Raw genomic sequence first — 20,659 nt, 5'->3', positions numbered from 1 at the left:
TGGGAAGACCACTGAAGAACACTGAACTCACTGTCATGTTCATGAAACCAGTTTGAGACGACTTTTGCTTTGTGATGTGTGCATCATCATGCTGGAAGCAGCCATTAGAAGATGGTGAATTGTGGGCATGAATGGATGCACATGCTCAGCAACAATACTCAAATAGTCTGTGGTATTCAAACGATGAGTGATGGGTATTAACAGGCCCAAAGCATGCCAAGGAAACATTCCCCACACCATTACACCACCTCCACCAGCCTGGACTGCAGACACAAGGCAGGTTTGGCTCATGGATTCATGCTGTTGGCATCAAATTGTGACCCTATCATCTGTGTGTTTTCAACTGTCCAGTTTTGTCTGTCCACTGTAGCCTCCACCGTTCTTGGCTGACAGAAGAGTAACATGTTGTAGCCCATGCTGCTGCATGATTGGCTGATTAGATAATTGCATGAATGAGTAGTTGTGCAGGTGTCCCGATTAAAGTGCTCAGGTGTGCTCTAGGAATGAAAGTTACTAAGTTAACCATCTCTTTAACAATCAATTTCTGCATTACTCCAAGTACTCACATTTTCCCATCTCAAAACCTAAACTGTAGGTTGTTCTACACTCAACACCATAAGAGACAAGTCATCTCTACAAATTGGCCCTCCTTCTGCATCTGATGAAGCAATGTAAACAGCTAGCAGCTGGTTCGTGCATTCATTAAATTAGTTTTAACAGCCTCTGTAAATGTTGCAGTAATTGCCTGTAAATATGGTCTAGTGAGTTCAATGGCAAGGCAATAAAAATCTAGCACCTTGGCAATTTTTCTAACCTACTGATAACCGAGCTCTGAGGCTCTGCTCTCAGTTGAGATCTGAAGAGAGCTACTTGGAGGCAGAAGAGCAGTCCAAGTTCTCAGTGAACACAAGACCAAGTGCATGCCAGACCACCCTGAAATGAATGTGTGCATATGAATGGAATGACTGCAATTAGATTAGAATCAGGCGTTAAGATGTAAATAACTTCAAAACATAAAGTTCACAAAATCATTGAGATTTACTTTGGAATTTGAGATTTGGCCGAGGCGTACAAGACGGGCAGAATACACGGCAAGCACAGAGTCTTGGGATTTAAAGTCACATTTAACCTTCCAATCCACTGTCCCTGTAACACAACATGCTAACAGAAAGAGACTGGATTTATACTAATATACTTTAATGCAAAGCTGTTCTTTAACAAATTGTTGAAAATGTTTATACTGTATTTATTGTTTGTACTCTGCAGGATTTGAAGGAGCATGCTTCAGTGTTGATGCACATCTCCACCTTGTGGCCAAGACCAGGAATAATCACACAGTTAAACGAACAGATTCCCAGCCCTGGTCCAGGAGTTCCCCTTGTCCTGGCCATTTTACTGGTTTCTCTTCTCCCAACCTATCAGATTCAACTAAGCAGCTAATTAACAACCTCTCAATTAAGTTTGGTCAGGTGTGTTTGGAACAGAGAAAGGGCTGGGGGTTCCCAGACCAGGGATGGGAACTTGTGTTCAAGGCCAAGACACAGAAAGTGGTCACAGGGTGCCACAGGTGTTGTGTTAAACTATATCACCAACACACACATATACATATATATATATATATATACACATACATACATACATACATACATACATACATACATATCCCTGCCATTCCATTAGGGATCACAGCACACTCACATTGCTTTTTGTCCAAAGTTATTTTTAAGGCAGCGGTAGCTCAGTGGTTAAGGCATTGAACTTCTGACCAGAAATCATGAGTTCAAGTCCCAAAGAAGTCAGAAGGTTGTGAGTTCAAGTGGCCACTGTTGGGCCCATGAGCAAGCCCCTTAACCATCAACTGCTCAGTTGTGTAAATGAGATATGTGTCTGTTGCTCTGGATTAAGGTGTCTGCCAAATACTGTAAGTGTTTTTCATTTTATTTTTAAAAACCCAACGAAAACCACTGTAATATTTTTAACAATGTTAAAATGTGTACCCTCTTTTCTGGGTTAAAACAATACAACATTATAAAACTATACAATATTACAGCAATTAAGTCTAAATCAGCAGTTACCTTTCTGGTGTGTGTGTGTAATCCCTGTTGATATCACTCGATCGCTCGCTCGCTCTCAGATTAGCCACAAATATAAGGGTGAATAACACGCAAAGAAATGTCTCAAAAGTCTCATTATTTAACATTATTAAACAGCACTCAAGCATGAAAACACCATTCAACACACTTTTCCCCCTTTCATAAAGATTTATTTAAGCAATATACAATATGAACACAACAGTAGTTAAGGTTTTACAGTCTGGGTTCACCAGATAACCTCCAGCCTTCCTTCTTCCCAACTTTAGTAAGCATGGCAACGATCCCCAGCCCTAGACAAGTGGTTGTGCCCGTTACAACGCTGCGAGCTATACAGAAACAGGCATAAAGAAATAAAAACAGCACATTAGACACATTTATTCCTTAGTCTTACTGGACATCGTTAACAAAGACCACGTCTTCTTAATTAACACACCTATTTGACATATTTGAAAAAGTTCTTTGATACACTCACTTCGAGCCCCAAGAAAGGCTCCTGATGCACATCCTCCGAGGAAGTAGTTGGTGGGATCATCAGGAGCGTCCCTAACATGTGCACTCAGACACGTGGTGACTCCAAATATCGCCCCCAGAGAAGCTGAAAATATCACACACACACACACACACACACACACACACACACACACACATCACAACAGTTATCTTTAGTTTAGCACAACCGAAACGTTTTGCTTAGCATGCACATTCTTTTCCGCTGCTTATAGAGATGTCCAGACAAGAAGAACTATAAGATGATGTAATCCAAATGAGAGGGGTTTTCAGGCAGATTAGCAGATAATTACTGTGTCTCAAATGTTGCACGTCATGTAGTTACTGTGAGTAGTGTGTTGACACTGGGAAACTTTGTAAACAAATTTGTTCATGTCAACCACCAGAATGGGGACCTGACAGGGAGTTCAGTGTTCTTCAGTGGTCTTCCCAGTCAGCAGATCTGAATCCAGTAGATCACATTTGGGATGTGGGAGAACGGGAGATTCACAGCATGAAAGTGCACCTGCAGGAATTGCGTGGTAGTCATGTCATCATGGACCAGAATCTCAAATGAATGTTTCCAACATCTTGTGGAATCCATGTGATGAAGAATTGAGGATGTTTTGAGAGAAAAGTGAAGCCCTACTCAGTATTAGTATAGTGTTCCTAATAAAGTGCTCAGTAAGTGTATACTCTAGGGATGTCACGATACCAAAAATCTAGTAGTCAGTACCGATACCACCAAAAGTACATGATACCAAAGTTGATACCACAGTGCGGTTATAAAAAAAAATAATAATAATAATTAAAAACTCTCCTGGAGGACATCCTCCTCTGGCTGATACTTGCGGGGGGGTATTTTCGTTATCAAACTCTGTCTGACAATGAGTGGAGGCTACAGTGGAGGTGCACTCCTAAACACACACACAGACACACACAGACACACACACAGACACACACAGACACACACAGACACACACAGACACACACAGACACACACAGACACACACAGACACACACAGACACACACAGACACACACAGACACACACAGACACACTCCTTATACTCCGAATGCAAGCATTAGTTTAAATTTACTGATATGGTGGCAGGATAAAAAGATTTATAAAAAGCATGAACATTTGAATAATGGTTAGTGACATTAGGCTACATTTTGCTGACAGGACACGGGCTGAATGGCGATGCATGGTGGACCATTAGGAGGTAGTTTATTACATTGCAATGCGTTAGCGTCATTAACAAATAACTGGCTATCGCAAACATTACATGGAGCATAACGTTAGCTGGTTTCACAGCAACAATGCCCGCTGCCTCAAACAAATATAATATAGGAACGTCTTTCAGGTGCTTCGCCAAATTCCAGGTGTTTCCTCACTTTGTTTGAAATGAATGATAGCATCAGTTGCACACCGGCTTCAGAGCATCAATTATGTTTGTTGTCATCTGCCTCGAACATGAAGTATTTCCATATTCCATACCACATTTCCTCTCAACGAGTCAGAGCTAAATTTCTGTAGTTTTTCCCGTGTGCTTGTTGTTGTTGTTCCTTTTTACTACTTGTGGACCGACTAAAACACTTACGCGTATTTGCTGCCACCTTCAGGTGACCGGAACAATTGCAACCTCAGTACCTTCATTACAATCGGTTACTATACTATTCCAGAAAAACAAGTACCGTGACATTTTAAGATTGTTGGTACCGACTTGGTACTGAAGTATCGGTTCTCGTGACATCCCTAATATACTCAAAGAGTTATATTATTTACAGACAGAGAAGTGAAGTATTACTGATGATCACTGGCTTATTTTTCATAAAATACCCCACATGTTCAATCCATCATATTTTATTTTATACAGGTTACTGGCTTTCAACAAGATCTACATTCATGTGAAGAAATATGTACACCCCATGGCTTTGTTGGCTTTTTTTTTTTTTTTTTTGACCTATATGTGGACAAGCAAACATTTGATCCTCTTTGAAAAAGTGTCTATTAACAAAGTTGATATAATTGAAACAAAAATCACAAGGAAAATGAACTTTTTCATCATTTTTATTCAACAGAAATATCAATAGATGCGATATCTTCTGTGGAAAAAGTAAGTACACCCTTGGCCTCAAAAGCTAGTATTGCCCCTTTTAGCAGAAATTATGTCTTGTAGGCGTTTTGCGTAATTGTCCACCAGTCTCTGACATCAGCTTGCAGGAATTTTTGACCACTCTTCCATGCAATATTCTTTCAGTTACAAGATGTTTGAGGGTTTTCTTGCATGTACTGCCCATTTTATATCCCCCCCACAACATTTCAGTAGGATTAAAATCGAGGCTTTGATTAGACCATTCCATAATCCTCCATTTCTTCTTTTTGAGCCACTCCTTGGTGGATTTGCTAGTGTGCTTAGCATCACTATCCTGTTGAAAGGTTCACTTTCGCTTCAACTTCAGGACAGATGTCCTCACATCATCTTCAAGCACATGGAATGGAATTATATATTTAAAATAATTTGGAGATCTTCTTAAACCCCTTTCCAGACCCATAGGCATCCACAACCTTATTTATGAAGGCCTTACAGAACTCTTTAGATCTTGGTATGATTAAACCACACACCTCAATAACAAAGAGAACACCAGACACTAGATATGAGAGGGGTATAAATAAAAGTGGTTCCACCTGTACTCCCTAAGCAGGTTCTAATCACTGTCACCCAATCTTCAACACCCGATCCTAATTTTATGCATTTGAAGGTGTGATAAATGTAGGGGTGCACTTACATTTTCCACATGCCTGATCTGTCCAAGTGTTTTTGTTAATTTAAATGAAATGACTACAAAATGTCAATTTTATGTGTCATTTGATAAAGTGCATCACCTTCATTAAGATGCACTGTTTCAAAGAGGATCAAATGGAAAAAAGCAACAATTTCCATGGGATGCACTTTCTTCCCCCCCCCCCCCCGACTGTATTTGTGTACATGAACAAAAGTCTTTTTATTTGCAGTTCCAGTGTAGTTATGCAATTTCCCCCTTGCAGCGTGTAACATAACTTGAACTAACTGCATTATTTATCTCCATCGTCAAGTCCTCCTATTTAAACTACTGTGATTGCTGCTTGGAAATATATTGTGTTTAAAGAAATGCACTGCTAAATACTTTCCACAGGGTAGCACTTCTTCTCCGGTCTCATAAATACTACGTTTCACGTGCAAACCATGGGGCGTGTCAGTTTGGGTTTTAAAACTTCTTACAACGGCAAATATTTCTGCCGCGTCCGATTGTGCGCTTGAAAATAACGCGCCTGTGAATGTTGTTTAGATACAGTTCAACGACGCGAGGCGCCGCATGACAATGTCGGTTCTGTTTATTGCGAAACTTTACGTGTTCGATTTGAGTCATTTTACACGCTACTACAAACTCAGAAGCTAATGTATAGTAAACAGTACGTAGTGCACAGTTTCAGATGCAACTCTTTGACTGTTTTGAAATATTGAAAATCAGTCACTCTAATGCAATAGAAAAATAGATCTTTTATAAATCGATATTTCCATATCCTAGGAAATGCCCATTCCTGTTTTTAGGTTTATTACACAAATACTAGGTGAAACTGGGCTTTAAGAAAATATGAAAACCAACAGGAAGAGACACTCTGTGCAGAGTAATAAGCGCATCTACTCATATAAACCTGGGCTAAATGAATCAAACGTTCATATTTACTATATTCCTAAACATCGATCTAATATTCCAGTTTTGTAATGTTCTGACATATTGTAAAAACCTCTCAGTTTCACTGGTTAAACCTGAAAGGAGAAAGTTTATCCATCATGCAGGAGATAAAAATGCAAAAAAAATGTTTTGATAAATTACCCATCGTGACCGTGCCATTCACTGCCCTTGTCAATGCTTCAAGTGAAGTTTCGGGCTGGATTAACACAAGATGATACGCCGAGCCAACCAGCCCTGAAGAGAAAAGTATTTTACAATCATATAGTAAAGCAAGCATTTTTACAGAACTGCAGTCAAACACAGGTTGTTCAGAGCATCATAAAAATCAAGTCAGATGCTTACGGTATTAACCTTTTAGATTATTATTTGCTGATACGGATTTGCTGGAAGAAGCCTTTGGGCAGAACAGGAAGCCAGTTTACTCTGTTATTACGCTATATGTAGCTGATTTTTTACAAGACCCACTTTCACTAATTTTTTATTGAAGGTTATCTGGTGTTTTTATTTATGAATTAAACAGAATTTCTGAAAGGGCGTCTTTTTAAAATACAAGCTAGACGTTTTCCCCTAGGCCACCTAATCAGAGAAATTCAGAGTTTAAAGACAGGAGGAAGAGAGAGAGGAGAAAGCTGGGGTTTAAAGACAGGAGGATGAGAGAGAGGAGAAAGCTGGGGTTTAAAGATACACACACACACACACACACACACACACACACACACACACGGGGGGGGGGGGGGGGGGGGGGGGGGGGGGGGGGGGGGGGGGGGGGGGGGGGGGGGGTTAAAAGACAGGATTCCAATAAGTATTTATTATATTTAGCTTTTCTAATAACAGAGGCTTTACCAATAACAGCACTCAGTGAAATGCGTTATCTAATTCCCATGTTCATACGCTAAATCAGTGAACATTTCAACAACGGTATTTGACTCAAATATAAAGTTAGTTGTGATGATTTTCTGTGAAGAGTAAGCTAGCTAGTTATGTGGTTAGCTAGCTGTGTTAGCAGCATGTTAACGTTAGCTAGCGTTCTTCGCTGCACTATACCACGTCTCCCGTCCTGAAAAGGAAAACAACTGAAATACAGCAACAAAAATTCCCAAGGTGCTCACCAATGGCAGTGCCCAATTTGGTGGTAATCCATGTTTTCCCAACACAATCTTTCCCCTCTTCGAGGTCCCAATAACCCATTATGGACGTAACAAGGACACACAGAACTCTCGCGAGACTACAGCGGTAGGACAGGACAGCGCGAGACTGAGTAACACTTCTTTTGAGGGGTTTCCCCCGGCGCTTAACATGCAGCTCCGTGTACTAGCGCCCTCTTCATGACAATTTGGTTAAAACGGGAGTCTGCACCTACTACAGTAGAGAATGGGGCAGAGTTCCTTATCTTCTTCTCCTATTATAAAAAAATATTTTTATATATAATAATAAATAGATTTGGAAGCTATTCTCTTTTTTTTGCATGACTTTGTATACTTCCTCTGAGTGTTTATTGCATGCATGTATAACATGGTACTCATGTAGACTCGAAGTCCAACACACATTCATTTGCATTTCCCCACGGAACCTAAACATCCTATCCACCTAAAATGTGAATTATTTGACCAAACTGGTCAATTAATAGTTGTAATAAAACAGGGGGGAGAATGACATTATTAATTTCATGAACCCATCATGAACTTGAGAGAAAAAAAAATCATTGCTGTATATTTCCTGCAACAACAACATGCCTACCAAACACAAGGACAAATTCTAAAAGATAAATGAGCTTTATTAGCCCAGTATACTACAGATCCCTGAGGACCACATGCACATTTTTTTTAAGGAACCATTTAATCCTGTGGTGCTGTGAGTTATACCGAATATCTTTAATTATCTTTAATCATCGTCTAAACCAGTGCTTCTCAAACCTGTCCTGGAGGACCTCCAGCACTGCACATTGTGTATGTCTCCTTCATCTAACTTCATTCAACTCATCAGTTCATTAGTACAGATCTGGATTGGGTGTGTCAGATAAGAGATACATACAAAATGTACAGTGCTGGGGGTCCTCCAGGACAGGTTTGAGAACCCCTGGCTTAGACGATGAAAAGTATCATTTTCACATGTTCTAATAAGTGACTTGCTCTTTCCTCTGTGTTCCTCATTCCACGTGTTTATAACAATAGTGTCACTTTCACCCACTGGGTCAGGGAATAAATAACACTGCTTAGTCAGCGTTAATTAATTTATTTTTTTTCTTAAATCAACACTCAAATGAAAAAAAAATCAGGTGTTGTAGACCAATAAACATCCAGAATATTAGGTGAAATTGTGTATAAATACCCCAAACTACAGATACATACAGTCTACTGATTGAATGCTATGTAAATCCTTAGTAATAACTTAACAATCCAAAAAACATTTTGTCCCCCCAAAAAACAGCTATTGTCCAAAGCTACAGTGATCTATTTCAAAGAAGGGAAACTGTTTCTTAAAAAGGAACAGGGTTTGAAGATTGTGGACTAAAATTGAAATGAATAAATAATGAATGAAATCCTGGTATGTGGACACAAGTCAAATGGTAGCGTTTATAATAGCACAGATTCCCAGTTGTAACTACCATATTAAACTAGAAATGTGCATAATTACAGTCATGATGATATACCTGATAAAAAGTACAGAAAAAATTGGACCTTGGGACACTGATGAAAGTTTTATTAGATGAGTTATATGGACCCCCCCCCCCCCCCCCCCCCCCCCCCCCCCCCTCTCTCTCTCTGTGTGTGTTTTATTGCTACAACTAGATTATGGTGCAGTTTTAAAATTGTCATATAATCCTCTTAGTATTATCTGAACTAATGCCACAACAGAAATGTCAATTCTAATAAAATACAGATTTGAAATAGACAGAAGTACAGATTTGATTAAAGCATGTAAGATTCGTGTATACAAACGAGAGTAAACACTTAATATTAGTTTTTAAAATACTAATAATTGTAAACATATTAGATATTTAATTAAGAATTTGGAAGACCAAGACCCTTATTGTAGATAAGTCCATGTTAAATTCACTTAAATAAGAACTGGCCAAATTAAAATAAGCTTCATTTTGTACATATAGTGCTCTAAACAGGGCCTTTTAAGCCATTATGTTATATGCTAAATAGTGCGCTTGTTAGGTGAGTAGGGAGCATTTTGGTACTCAATCACGGCTGGCCCTCCTTTGGCGCTGTACTTCCGGGGCGGAGAAGCCACAGGTTGCTTGGCTTGTAGTGAATTGAATCAGTGAGTCAGATCATTCAGTTCACCAATAAGAGTCGACACTTTCGGCTCCCTCCAAATCCCGACAAAGATATATTGACCAGTGTTTATTTATTTATTTTTACTTTTTTGTAAATGACGAAACAGGGGCCTTAAGTCACATGTTTTAGTTCTTTATCTATTCATAAACATGGCCGCAGAGGACGCTCACGTGCTGTTTGGACATAGGAAGAAACGGAAAAATTAACTAGATTTAATTACCGAAAGCATGTCACAACGGCCACAGCAGTTACTAAAGATGAAATGATTCATGCTAACGAACACCTCAAATGTTGACCCGGGGTTTCCAAACATGTATGATTAAATTACAATAACGTACTCATATGTACGAGTCGACTATACACGCTCGCCTAAAAGAGCCGGTTCATAGAGCCGACTCGTTGTCGAACGACACATCACTAGCTTGTTGCGAAGTTGCTGACGCTAACGAGAGCGATATAGTGAAAAATAGGAGCTGCTTAATAGCGTATTGTGTTACTGTAGTTATATTGAACGACTGTAGAGTAATATTTAATACTTGTAGAATAGTCTGCTCGTCGCCAAGACGTTGTGGGTATACAGGAAGTGATGCTGTAACGTCGATTAGGAGCATCAATGCTTCAAGACGAGGCTGCAAGGCTGAAATCCAGCTAGCTAGCTATTAGTTAGCTAGCTTGCTACGCTAAAGTCACCGCTTAGTGCCAATGAAGCTGAAGTAATAGCTTGGACAGTCCTCGTGCATGTGACTCAGCTAATAGCAGGCTGCTAATCGGGGAGGACTGAAAGGGTAAGTATGTAGGTTGAAGGATGGACAGCTAACTACCAGCTGTCAACACTGAGATCAGCATCACTCATGATGTGTATGCTCCTTCCTGCCAATCACGTGAATGATCCTGATCTCAACGCTGTTAATACTTCCGGACAGGTTCGTTGACATGTCGTCTCCATCACCGGTGCAAATAAGGGAGGCAAACGCGCATCTGGCTGCTCTGCACAGGAGAGTCGCAGATCTGGAGCAGAAACTCGAGGCAGCCGAGAACACGCTGAGGGAGCAGGCAGAGAGTCTGATCCGAAAGGACGAACAACTCAGGGCAGCAACACAGGAAATAACCGAGAACAAGGACAGGTAAACAACACATATCCTGTGCGGATTAGTGGATCTTTGGAGATCTACTAAACCAGGGGAGTTTTGACTACCATATATTGTTTACACCTTGATGTACTGTTCACAGGTCATCTTGACTTTGGGCAGCGGAGGCAGGTAATAATATCTGAAATAACCAGCCTGTCTGTTTTTGGGGAACAAGCAATACACAAAATTCACCAAATGTGAGTTCGCATTTGGTTGGTGTCGGTTGATATTTCACCGTTGTAATCTGTTTTACAGAAATATAAAAGGAGGTATAGCAGATGCACCGAATATGTTCCGCTTTGAGAAAAACAGAACAAGAGTAAACATGCTTAGTGTCCAGTGCACGTTCGTCTGGTCTACAGCAGAGGTTCTCAGCCTTTTGTAACTAAACCCCCACCCCCATGCCTCCCATATAATGTGGCACCCCCCCCCCCCCCCCCCCCCCCCCCATAAAAGTCTATCTATATATAACTTAATCTATAATCTGTTTTTGATGGATAGATAGATTTTTTGTGTGTGTTTTTGTACTTTTTTTAATTACTTTTTATGATTTTTAAAAATAACTTTTATAAAACTATATAATGGACAGATGTGGAACATGTTTGTGAACACTGGAACTACATTGAACAAGAGAACTAGGCTGTAATAACGTGCACTATTTTACATGTAAAGCATGTCTTGCTTTACATGTCATTCGTCTTGCGTTCTATAAACATCCGCATAAGAGTGATGTGGGACGAAGGGCGCATTTCGTTATCCATGATGTCACGTGAGGCGCCTTGGCCCAAATCTGAGGAAAATCTGTGGTAATTTTGAAAAATTGCAAGCTCCTCCAGAGTTTGCTTTGATTTTGCAGAGTTTGCTTTGATTTCTATGATCAAACAAATTGGCAAAATTCTGGAGGGACTGATTATAGGTGTGTGGTTAAAGACTTGTTCATCAGTGCCAGTTTCTGACCACAGGATCAGCAGTGGTTGTATATTCGTGTCATCCATTTGTACCAACAAAACACACATTCTCGCCCCCAGTATAGTATCTGCTCCTTTCCGGTGAGATAGAGGGGGGCTGACAAACAACGAATTGCAACAGATGTGCTATCATATACCATGAACATGCAAAGAGTCAATTAATGTAGCAGTGTTCTAGGTATACCCTCATAAAAATGGTCACTGTGTGTAAAATTAAGTTATGAATTTTCAAGATATGTTAATTCAAAGTGACAATTTAAAAATCTGTTTATTCAGCATCTGGTTTGATAAAGTAACTCTTTTTGTCTGCTCTATTTTCAAGGGAGATTTCCTACCTCCATGAGAAGCTTTGTCAGTCAGAAGAATCCATTCAGAAACTCCAGCACATGGTGAAGGAGAAGGATTCCCTGATTGGGCAATTGCAGCACCGCTGCCAGCTGTTGGACAACATCTGCAAAAGCCGTCCTCTGTTAGACAGCATGTTGGCCCAGATGGCTGAGGTGGAGAGAATGGGGCCTGTTATTGACTTGGTAAATATCACAGCAGACACTTCACTCACGGATGGAGAGTCCAACTGCAGCCCCTGTGGCCTCTCCAATCACAAAGACTTTTCCCTCAGCGAGGATGACATGGACGATCCAGAGCTAGAGGGTGTAATGTTTGGAACGACAGTATGAAAATAACTGTGGAATGATCATGTTTCCATATTTTCTGTCTTTGGTAGAGCAGATGTGGAACTTTGAGAAGCATGGGCCAGCTTTTGATTGATTGATTCTTTTCATTCAAATGTGTATCCAGTCCAGTTTATTTCTTGTTTTTAACACTACCATGGGTATGACTCAGCAAGATGCTCCCATGACATTATCTCAGTAAAGATGGTTTAACTATCATGGCCTAAGACCATAATTCAAGAAGTTTTAACCCCATATCTAAATTATTTAGGAACCGTCGTTCAGCAAAATAAGAACATGAGAAGCCTCAACCATATTGTACATGACCTACATCCCTTGGTGTCTCATCAGATTTGATTCTGTGCCACAAACATTTTTATACAAATGCAAATGTTACTGAGTAAACACAAACATTACTCATATGTTGAGATGGGTCAAGTCAAACCGAAGTTGATGTCCGGTTTGGTTGCCAATATTCTTCACACAACTTGTAAATGCTTTATTCTTAATTGAGTTGCAATTCCTTTGTAGCATTAATTTTAGGTCACAAAAATCCATTTTATTTCAAGTTACATGTTGAATTTAATCTGAACACATGCAAGTTTTAACATTATTTGAGGGGGGGGGGAATGGTTCGTTTCCTGATCAACTTGTTTGATGGTTTGTTTCATTCGTCCCTCAAAATGATTTATGCGAGTGGGTAACCATTGCACAGATTCTAGCTATCAACTGTCCAATTTGGAACATTACAGCTAGAAAAAAAAAACCTGTTAAATATCTTACTGTTTTATGCAAAGGTGAAGTGTGCTACTGCATCATGGCACAGTGCTTGTGTTATCAGGGCATGTGTGTTACATTTTATTTTCTACAGAGTTAATTGGTGCCTCAAATGTGATCACTTGGTCTATGGAATTATTTATTCTACATTAATAAACTATTTTGCTATTCTATATTGGCTCATTTTAGTGCTATTTTGATTTTTTTTAAAAAGCTGCATGGTGTTAAGAAACTTGTTTCTGGTGATGTTCAATCTTAGTGTACATTTAAGAAAATGGATGTAGGAATACTTCCATTGACATTCCTAATAATAAATAATTTCACACCAAGTGCTGCTTATAGTACAACCTTTATTTATTATTCAATACAAAGTTACCATAGGAATACATTTTTTTTAGCCACAAACAATTACTGACAATAGCATTCACTGAACACTGCTTTAAAAAATAATTTGCACTGCAGATCAACCCACAAATCTACTTCAGAGATCCTCCAGGTCATCACTGTGGCAGCAGTACCTTTCCTCTTCCAATGCAGTTGTGGAAACCTTTAGTGCCATCAGGGCCCAATGGCTGGCGCACGACTAGCACACCGATAGCTCCCATAATCTGATCTGGGGACAAGGGGCAGCTTTTCTCTGGATAAAAAGCCTGTGCAGCATTTTTGCGCCGTTGGACCCATGGACTTGCTCCATAGCCTGCACTGTCCTGTGAGAAATCCCCCGAGTATTTGCTCCTATTGTATGACGCTGAACTCGGAGTGCTGCTTAATGGAGAAGTGGCTAGAGGTGAGGCAGCATGACCTCCAGGAAAAAGCTTGTGTGGCAGGAGAGGACTTCCTACCGGGCTGCCAAGAGGGTTTCGATAAGGGTCGGAATGGAAAGTGGAAACTCGTGGGATGGCCAAGGGGCTACCATACTGAGCCTGAGGACGAGAGACTCTACGGTTAGGACGCGGTGAGGCTGGAGTGAAGTCCGACTCTGAGGAACTGTACAAAACTGAATCTTCCAGACAGTAAATGTGCTTCTTGGACTTGCGGTTTTGCTTTGTTGAGAAGTCATTATCCATGCCCTCTTCCGACTCCTCCTCTGCTTGGCCCTGGCTACTGCCTTGTTTCCGTGTTCCCCGGCTCCCAAGGAGTACCACGTGGATACCTTTCCCACCTTGTGCCTGTTCCTGGGCTTTCAGAATATCATATGCCTTGCGCACTCCATCCAAGTACTCGTACTCGACCACAGCACACAGTTTTCGCCCAAGCTCGGCATGTTTTTTGACATAGCGTTTGAGCTCAACAGGGATCTCTTTTCCTGGGCGGAGGATACGAAGAGAATTGATTGTGCCATGTGAACCAAACATGTGCATGGCGGTCTCCATGATGCCTTGCTGCTCAGTTGCAGATGGCCCGCTGTCCTCAAACTTGGTAGAACTGGCCAGGAAGTTCCAAACCAGCAGTAGCTTAGTGGTGGGGATGGAGAGCAAGCGGTCAGGGATCGGTGTTCTCCGTCGTACCTTGGTTCTGATCTCATTCACCTCCAGGTGCGGAGAAGTTTGAGCAGAAGCCAGAGTAGTGCGCCAATCACGTGTCAGATCTCGTACCTGCCAAAATAGGAAGGTGAATCAAACTGGCTGTGAAGGTTATCAATAACTGTCATTTCAATGACAGGGAAAGTCCAGTCACCATGATTTTCTACATCTACATTCTTAGGGGAAAAAAAACAAAAACAAAAAAGGTTCCTCATGGGTTCTTCTCTCACTTTTCCACTGCACAGCTTGACTCACTTTTTGGGGCTTTTCCACTGTAGCTAGATACCTGGTACAGTGTTTTTAGTACCACCACAGTAGAGGTTCCAAGCCAGCATTGCCGATACTAAATGTGAGCCACAAGCTGAGGGAGTAGGGAATTCTCCTTAAAGAGTGGTTCTGTATTGTGCCTGAATGTGTCATTTAATATGGTAATATTCTATTAATTTAAAATTATATAGAATTTCTCTCATTACAGATAAAATGAGAACAAAAGGTTTCTGTCTTAGATTTTTACATCACACTTGTTACTGATTTCCAAACAGGAAGTTTATCGAAGTCACTCCTGTCACAGTGAATCTAACTTAGCTTCAACAATACATTATTCCTGCGTGAAGGCAAGTGGAAGATGGCACCCACAGTTCTAGAACACCGTTATTTTACATCCTTAATAGGGTCCATGTTCAATAAACAGGAAAAGCATTTGGAATATGGCCTGACTATTTGTACAGGGCTTCGATAATATAACATTATACCTGCGTGAACGTGAGTGCAAGATGGCACCCACATTGAGGCAGCACTAAAACTCAGTGGAAAAGCAAGCTCAGAAAAGTAAAGCGAGCGGCATCTTACTGTGCAGTGGAAAAGAGGTTTTAGCTTCCTTGAAGAGGTTCAACTTGGACCCCTGTCTAATGAGTTCTACCTAAAAGCTTTGACAGTACTAGCAATTATTGTTATCCAACTGGCCTTAAGTATACAGACACACCTTTTTGAAGGAGGTCAACAACTTCAGGCTGACGTAACCCATCTTGTTCCTCTGGACATGTTTTAACAGGAAGGCATCTGCCTCAAGATTCTCATCAGAGAGGTAGTACTCAAGCTGGGCAGCTATTTTGCATCTCAGTTCACTCGGTGGTGGAGACCAAGCTTCATCCTCACACCCTTCCTCTTCAAACACATCAGTCAGTTCTGCTGAGCTCCTGCAAACCAGTGGCCATTTGTTGGCTTGAATACATACTAATTGGTAGCTAGGTTTATTATTTAAAACAAACAAACAAACAAACAAACAAACAAACCCATCACCACTGCAAAGATACTTACACTCTGAGCATCCCAAGTATTGGACATGAATAAATTTAAGTCTTACCCATACAAACTATCATTTAAACCATCATCAGTGCAGCTGGATAAACTTCTCACGAGCACACTCTCTTTACACTGAAAGATGTCGGTGAAGATGGGGGAAGACATACTGAAGACACAGTGCGTCTACCTTTTCATTCATAATACACGTTTTCAACACAAAAACTCGAGCAACCTGTAAAATAAAATTGACAACTTGGTTACAACTGGCTGACATATAACCGCTGTTGAAATAAACACAGTTGAGATTTCCAGCTTGCCTCCTCTGTCTACTTCTCCTGTCTCTCAGCAGGAAACCTGAGGCCAGGTGAAACATATTAGAACACTGATTTTTTTTTTTAAACGTGCCTACGTCAGAATTGATAGAAAGCGACTATTGGGCGATGCACAGAGCGACATTGAATAGTGATGGGAGTTCGGCTCTTTTCAGTGACTCGAATCATTTGCCATAAGAACCGACTCTTTCATTTTTTTATTTTTTTTTTAAATTTACTCTAAAACAGGCAAACTTTAATTGCGATAATATGACGGTTATGGTTTCTTTGTATCTTTGCCTATCTACGGCTGAAATTATTAATTGAACTTTTATTATTTTTTCAAATGAGCAAAATAACATTATACATTTTATTTTCGATATTTAAATTTAAATCAGCAATGCACTACAAATTACAGCAAGCATCCCTGCATTAATGTTAGGAGCACAGTGTTTGTGGTTCATTAAAAATATTTTCTTCCATCTCTTCTGATAACCGATCGCCTCCATAAATACCCTGCCATGCTGCTTCAAACAACCTCAAAGAACCGACTCAAAGAGCTGATTCGTTTGCGAACACGCTAAAAGCAAAACGTGCCGTTTTCAGGTTCGTCATCGCGCACAGCTACATAATAAGTATAGGGCTAAATGTAAATGCAGTGTGTTGTCTTTTGCATGTTTCAGTCAGACCTAAAATGGGTATAAGTGTTTTAGTCAGTGATTATTGGAGGTGTTTGAGGCCATGGCTGCTTTCTAGCTGTGAGTCGTGGTGCGTATTCCAGCTGCAGGGGTTCTTCCACAGAGGACAATGGTGGTAGCACGACCACCGTCTTAAACGTCGAGCCTATTTAACCATCTGGTTTTCATGCAAAGTGCTTCCTGTATATTAGGTTTTTAAAGGGGTGTCAAATAAGCGTTGCTCATTAATGTAATCCCATCGAGGAAAGAGGCAGTCTGCTGTTCTTTGTAGACCACACACACACACACAAATATGTAAAAATGTATTTATAATCAATTAAAGATCTACATAATCTATTAAAGGTTTTTATTTATTTATTTATAAATCTAGTTATTATTCACACGTCCAAAACCATTACATGGATGATTGTGATTTTCAATTCTTCTCTTGATAACATTTCTTCCCCGCCAGATGGCACTAGCTGACTAAAATGTCAACCCCTAAAAAAATTTAGTCTCTTAATTAATACATTAATTGTAAATGTAAGACAGTCGCCTTACCACAAATATTGCATTATTTTATTATAAGACATATTATATTACGTTTTATTCTATAGTTTTAAGTTGGAGTTTTTTTCTTAGCAAAATACAAATGGTTAGTGTATGGAAGGATGCAGTTACGCTTTATAACCGACAGGTGGGAGTAGCTGACCATAGACTGCACTTGTTGTGCATGGTCATTATATAAACAGGCCTGAGCGACCTGAAACCCATTTACTCATCCACTAAGGGGCGTCATGGGTCTAGAAAATTTATTCAACCAATCCAGCTTTAGCCATGGCTAAAGGCTAAGGTTAAAGGCATTTGTTTCACCACAGTGGTAAAGCATAGACTATGCATGAATCATTTGCCCCCTTAGATTAGTAGTAGTAGAGCAAACAGTCAGTGACTGGTACTAAGAAGAAGTTCCTTTTTGCATATGTAGTGACCTTGTTTTAAAAAGAAAGAAAGAAATGCCCCCTATTAATTGACCTTATAAATAGAGTTTGGGGAGGCCAGTCCTGCAATAGTAAAAGCACACCAAGAAGCACTCAGTAACATCACCATGCTGTACTAAAGCAGCTCCCTATAATTAGACCGACTGGAACGGGAACAGCGAGTGAGGAAAGTTCCAGGTAACGTGGATAAACCCGACCACTTTCTAGAAAACAGTGCGTTACGCAAAATGAAAACCTGAAAGAAACAATATGAGTTTAAGCAAAAAAACAAAACAAAAAGAATTTGATGAACAACTGAAATGGGACCTCTCTGAACTGCTAGCTAATTGGAGAAAGCACCTTCATAAAACTTGATATTATCCTTAAAAGGCAAATTTGCAGTGCCAAAGTGCAAGAAGTCTTAAATGCATTAATTAAAGATTTCCTATATATAAGAATATATATAGATAGATAGTCTATTCACCTGTAAAAACCCATAGATATATACGCCTACAAATTATTTTCTAATTAAATAGTTGGCATTCTGCAAGTTGTTCATGTTTCAAAGCAATGCGAAAGTACAAGGGAAACTTAGGAAATTCCAGCACACTCAATCGTGACATAAACAACTACATAACAGCAATAGGTGAGGAGGGGGGGGGATTCAGTCTGCCCACGTGGGCTCTAAGTTTGACGATCCGTAAACCACCAATGACGAGAAATGCAAAGAAGATTCCCGGTTGCTTCTAGACCAATAGGAAGGGCGTGCGTTGGATGAGGCCACGCCCTCATACGAGAGCAAATATAACCCTTCGGTTTCGCTCAGAACCGGCAGACGAAACTTTCTTTACAATCGACACGGTTGAAGCAAGAAACAGGACTAAACCACTCGGAGACGCATTTGGATTACTTTCAGCGACGCTTCCCTTCCAGGAATCTATCATTTGCAGTTTCACTTTGATGCGTTTGGATTTGCTTACTATTGATTATTCTGACAACATCATGACTCTGGAAGAAGTCGTTGGAAGCAATATTACTGATCAGAAGTAAGTACTTTTGCAAAAAAGAAAAAAAAAATCCTAAATGATCTTGCATGCATAGACAATAAAACGGATGAAGCTCCTCCAGGAAAAGTGCATGACAAATAAAACTGCAAAAGTTTGCACTAGTTGCTTAGCAAATTGTCCTTTTTGTTTTCCAGGATGGATGCTGTAAGTCAAGCCTTAGAAGAGCTGCTGGTAGCAGCGCAGAGACAAGACTGCCTTACAGTCGGCGTTTACGAATCTGCAAAGCTAATGAATGTGTAAGTATCTTGCCTTCTATGAACAATCCTGTTTGCCAACCTGTTTGTTCTTCAAAAATGTATCCCTGACAACGAACTTAACCGAATCTCTCCACCACAGTGATCCAGACAGCGTGGTACTGTGCGTCCTGGCCACTGACGAGGAGGACGAGGACGACATCGCTCTTCAGATCCATTTCACTCTGCTGCAAGCTTTCTGCTGCGAGAACGACATCAACATCCTGCGTGTGTCTGGGCTGAGGCGCCTGGCACAGGTTATCGGAGAGCCAAGCTCCAAGGAGAACAATAATAACGGCGAACCCAGAGATTTCCACTGCATCCTAGTCACTGTAAGTGTCAGATCGAGTGCAATCGCGTGCATTATTGTGATATCTCTGATGTGCAGCTTGAACAACGAGATCATATAATTTTAACTCTTCTTTCTTTCATTTTCGTGCAGAATCCTCAGTGCCAGCCACTAAAATGCCAAGCGCTGAAGGAAGTGGGCAACTACTGCGATGAGAGCCGCTGCAGGAACCAGTGGGTGCCCTGCCTGTCACTGCGCGAGCGCTGAAGCACTGCGAGCTTCGATCGCGCGGAAAATCATAACAAAACCGTCTGGTTCTGTGAGCAGCGGAAGGAAAGAAAGAGGCGAGGGGGGCTTTTTTTCTTTTTGCCACTCTGCGTCAGCTACCGTTCAGCGAAGACGCTGGAGGAAACCTAAAGGAAAGTTCCTCGGGGCTGACGCGACCCAGTTTCGTCCTCCACTGTGAGGGAGCGTTGTTTTGCGGTGGTGGTGGTGGAGAAGAAGGAGGAGGAGGACGCGGAGGAAAGAGAGAGAGAGAGACCCGTAGGACCACGCGCCGTGGGGGGTGGGGTGGGGGGGACTAAGTGCCCGCATGCGCGCTGCGTAGGAGCGCGCGCACTCGGTTTCCCATGAGCCATGGACAGAAATCGAGAGCGAGAGAGAACAAGAGAGATTGACCGGCATCTGTAGAAACCTCTCTGTAGGACACTTGCTGCTGGACTTCATTGCTTAACATTGCAATTTCTCATTTGTTGGACTAACTTCTTTATGCTACTATATAGACATGTGGAATGCAGCTGCTTTTCAATGACTGCAAAGAGGCCAGTGTTAAACATGTAGATGACTGAGTCACTGTGGATATGCATACTATGAAATGTTTTGTAACTTATTTCCCATAACTTAAAAAAAGAGTAATATATGTGTTTGAATATCATGTGAATGTCAATTCTGTTGTCAATAAATTATTTTGTTGAAGATAATCATTTGACTAATGTTTTGAATTGAGGTTTAAAGTGGGGTGGTGTGTGTGTGTGTGTGTGTGTGTGTGTGTGTGTGTGTGTGTGTGTGTGTTTTGTGGGGTGGTTAACAGTTCTGATGCAACACACAACCAAACCAGGAACTTCACAC

General features: G+C 40.7%; 4 protein-coding genes across 4 annotated transcripts; 2 read left to right on the top strand and 2 right to left on the bottom strand.

Moving 5' to 3' along the window:
• Window positions 1–2,246: 2,246 nt before the first annotated feature.
• On the bottom strand, window positions 2,247–7,545 carry ndufa11 (NADH:ubiquinone oxidoreductase subunit A11). Its single transcript, NM_001201293.1, is given in 4 exon segments — window positions 2,247–2,419; window positions 2,566–2,688; window positions 6,461–6,553; window positions 7,429–7,545. Coding segments are annotated over 4 exon segments (408 nt in total). The 5' UTR covers window positions 7,508–7,545; the 3' UTR covers window positions 2,247–2,306.
• A 2,436-nt stretch (window positions 7,546–9,981) lies between these two features.
• Window positions 9,982–13,325, top strand: vmac (vimentin type intermediate filament associated coiled-coil protein). The gene is made up of 3 exons (XM_017478746.2): window positions 9,982–10,391; window positions 10,530–10,730; window positions 12,027–13,325. The coding sequence occupies exons 2-3, from the start codon at window positions 10,540–10,542 to the stop codon at window positions 12,379–12,381; spliced, it is 546 nt and encodes a 181-aa protein (XP_017334235.1). The 5' UTR covers window positions 9,982–10,391; window positions 10,530–10,539; the 3' UTR covers window positions 12,382–13,325.
• Window positions 13,326–13,485: 160 nt separating this feature from the next.
• Window positions 13,486–16,365, bottom strand: larp6b (La ribonucleoprotein 6, translational regulator b). The gene is made up of 4 exons (XM_017478745.2): window positions 16,295–16,365; window positions 16,039–16,209; window positions 15,658–15,871; window positions 13,486–14,747 (listed from the first exon to the last, which is right to left on the bottom strand). Exons 2-4 carry the CDS (start codon window positions 16,140–16,142, stop codon window positions 13,653–13,655), a joined length of 1,413 nt encoding a protein of 470 aa, XP_017334234.1. The 5' UTR covers window positions 16,143–16,209; window positions 16,295–16,365; the 3' UTR covers window positions 13,486–13,652.
• A 2,416-nt stretch (window positions 16,366–18,781) lies between these two features.
• gadd45ba (growth arrest and DNA-damage-inducible, beta a) lies at window positions 18,782–19,949 on the top strand. The gene is given in 4 exon segments (NM_001201197.1): window positions 18,782–18,988; window positions 19,144–19,245; window positions 19,346–19,574; window positions 19,685–19,949. Coding segments are annotated over 4 exon segments (531 nt in total). The 5' UTR covers window positions 18,782–18,902; the 3' UTR covers window positions 19,799–19,949.
• Window positions 19,950–20,659: the final 710 nt, after the last annotated feature.

Source organism: Ictalurus punctatus, chromosome 10 (genome assembly GCF_001660625.3).
Source record: "Ictalurus punctatus breed USDA103 chromosome 10, Coco_2.0, whole genome shotgun sequence".
Taxonomy (NCBI): Eukaryota; Metazoa; Chordata; class Actinopteri; order Siluriformes; family Ictaluridae; genus Ictalurus; species Ictalurus punctatus.
The sequence above is the reverse complement of the archived record's forward strand: the minus strand, read 5'-3'. Positions and strand labels throughout refer to the sequence as shown.

Excerpts from the sequence above, each read along its gene's own strand:
- vmac (XM_017478746.2), top strand. The coding sequence starts at position 10,540 with ATGTCGTCTCCATCACCGGTGCAAATAAGGGAGGCAAACGCGCATCTG. Across the intron at positions 10,731-12,026 it reads ATAACCGAGAACAAGGACAG|GGAGATTTCCTACCTCCATG; the intron begins GTAAACAACACA and ends TCTATTTTCAAG.
- larp6b (XM_017478745.2), bottom strand. The coding sequence starts at position 16,142 with ATGTCTTCCCCCATCTTCACCGACATCTTTCAGTGTAAAGAGAGTGTG. Across the intron at positions 15,872-16,038 it reads TTAAATGATAGTTTGTATGG|GAGCTCAGCAGAACTGACTG; the intron begins GTAAGACTTAAA and ends ACTGGTTTGCAG. Across the intron at positions 14,748-15,657 it reads TGTTGACCTCCTTCAAAAAG|GTACGAGATCTGACACGTGA; the intron begins GTGTGTCTGTAT and ends CTATTTTGGCAG.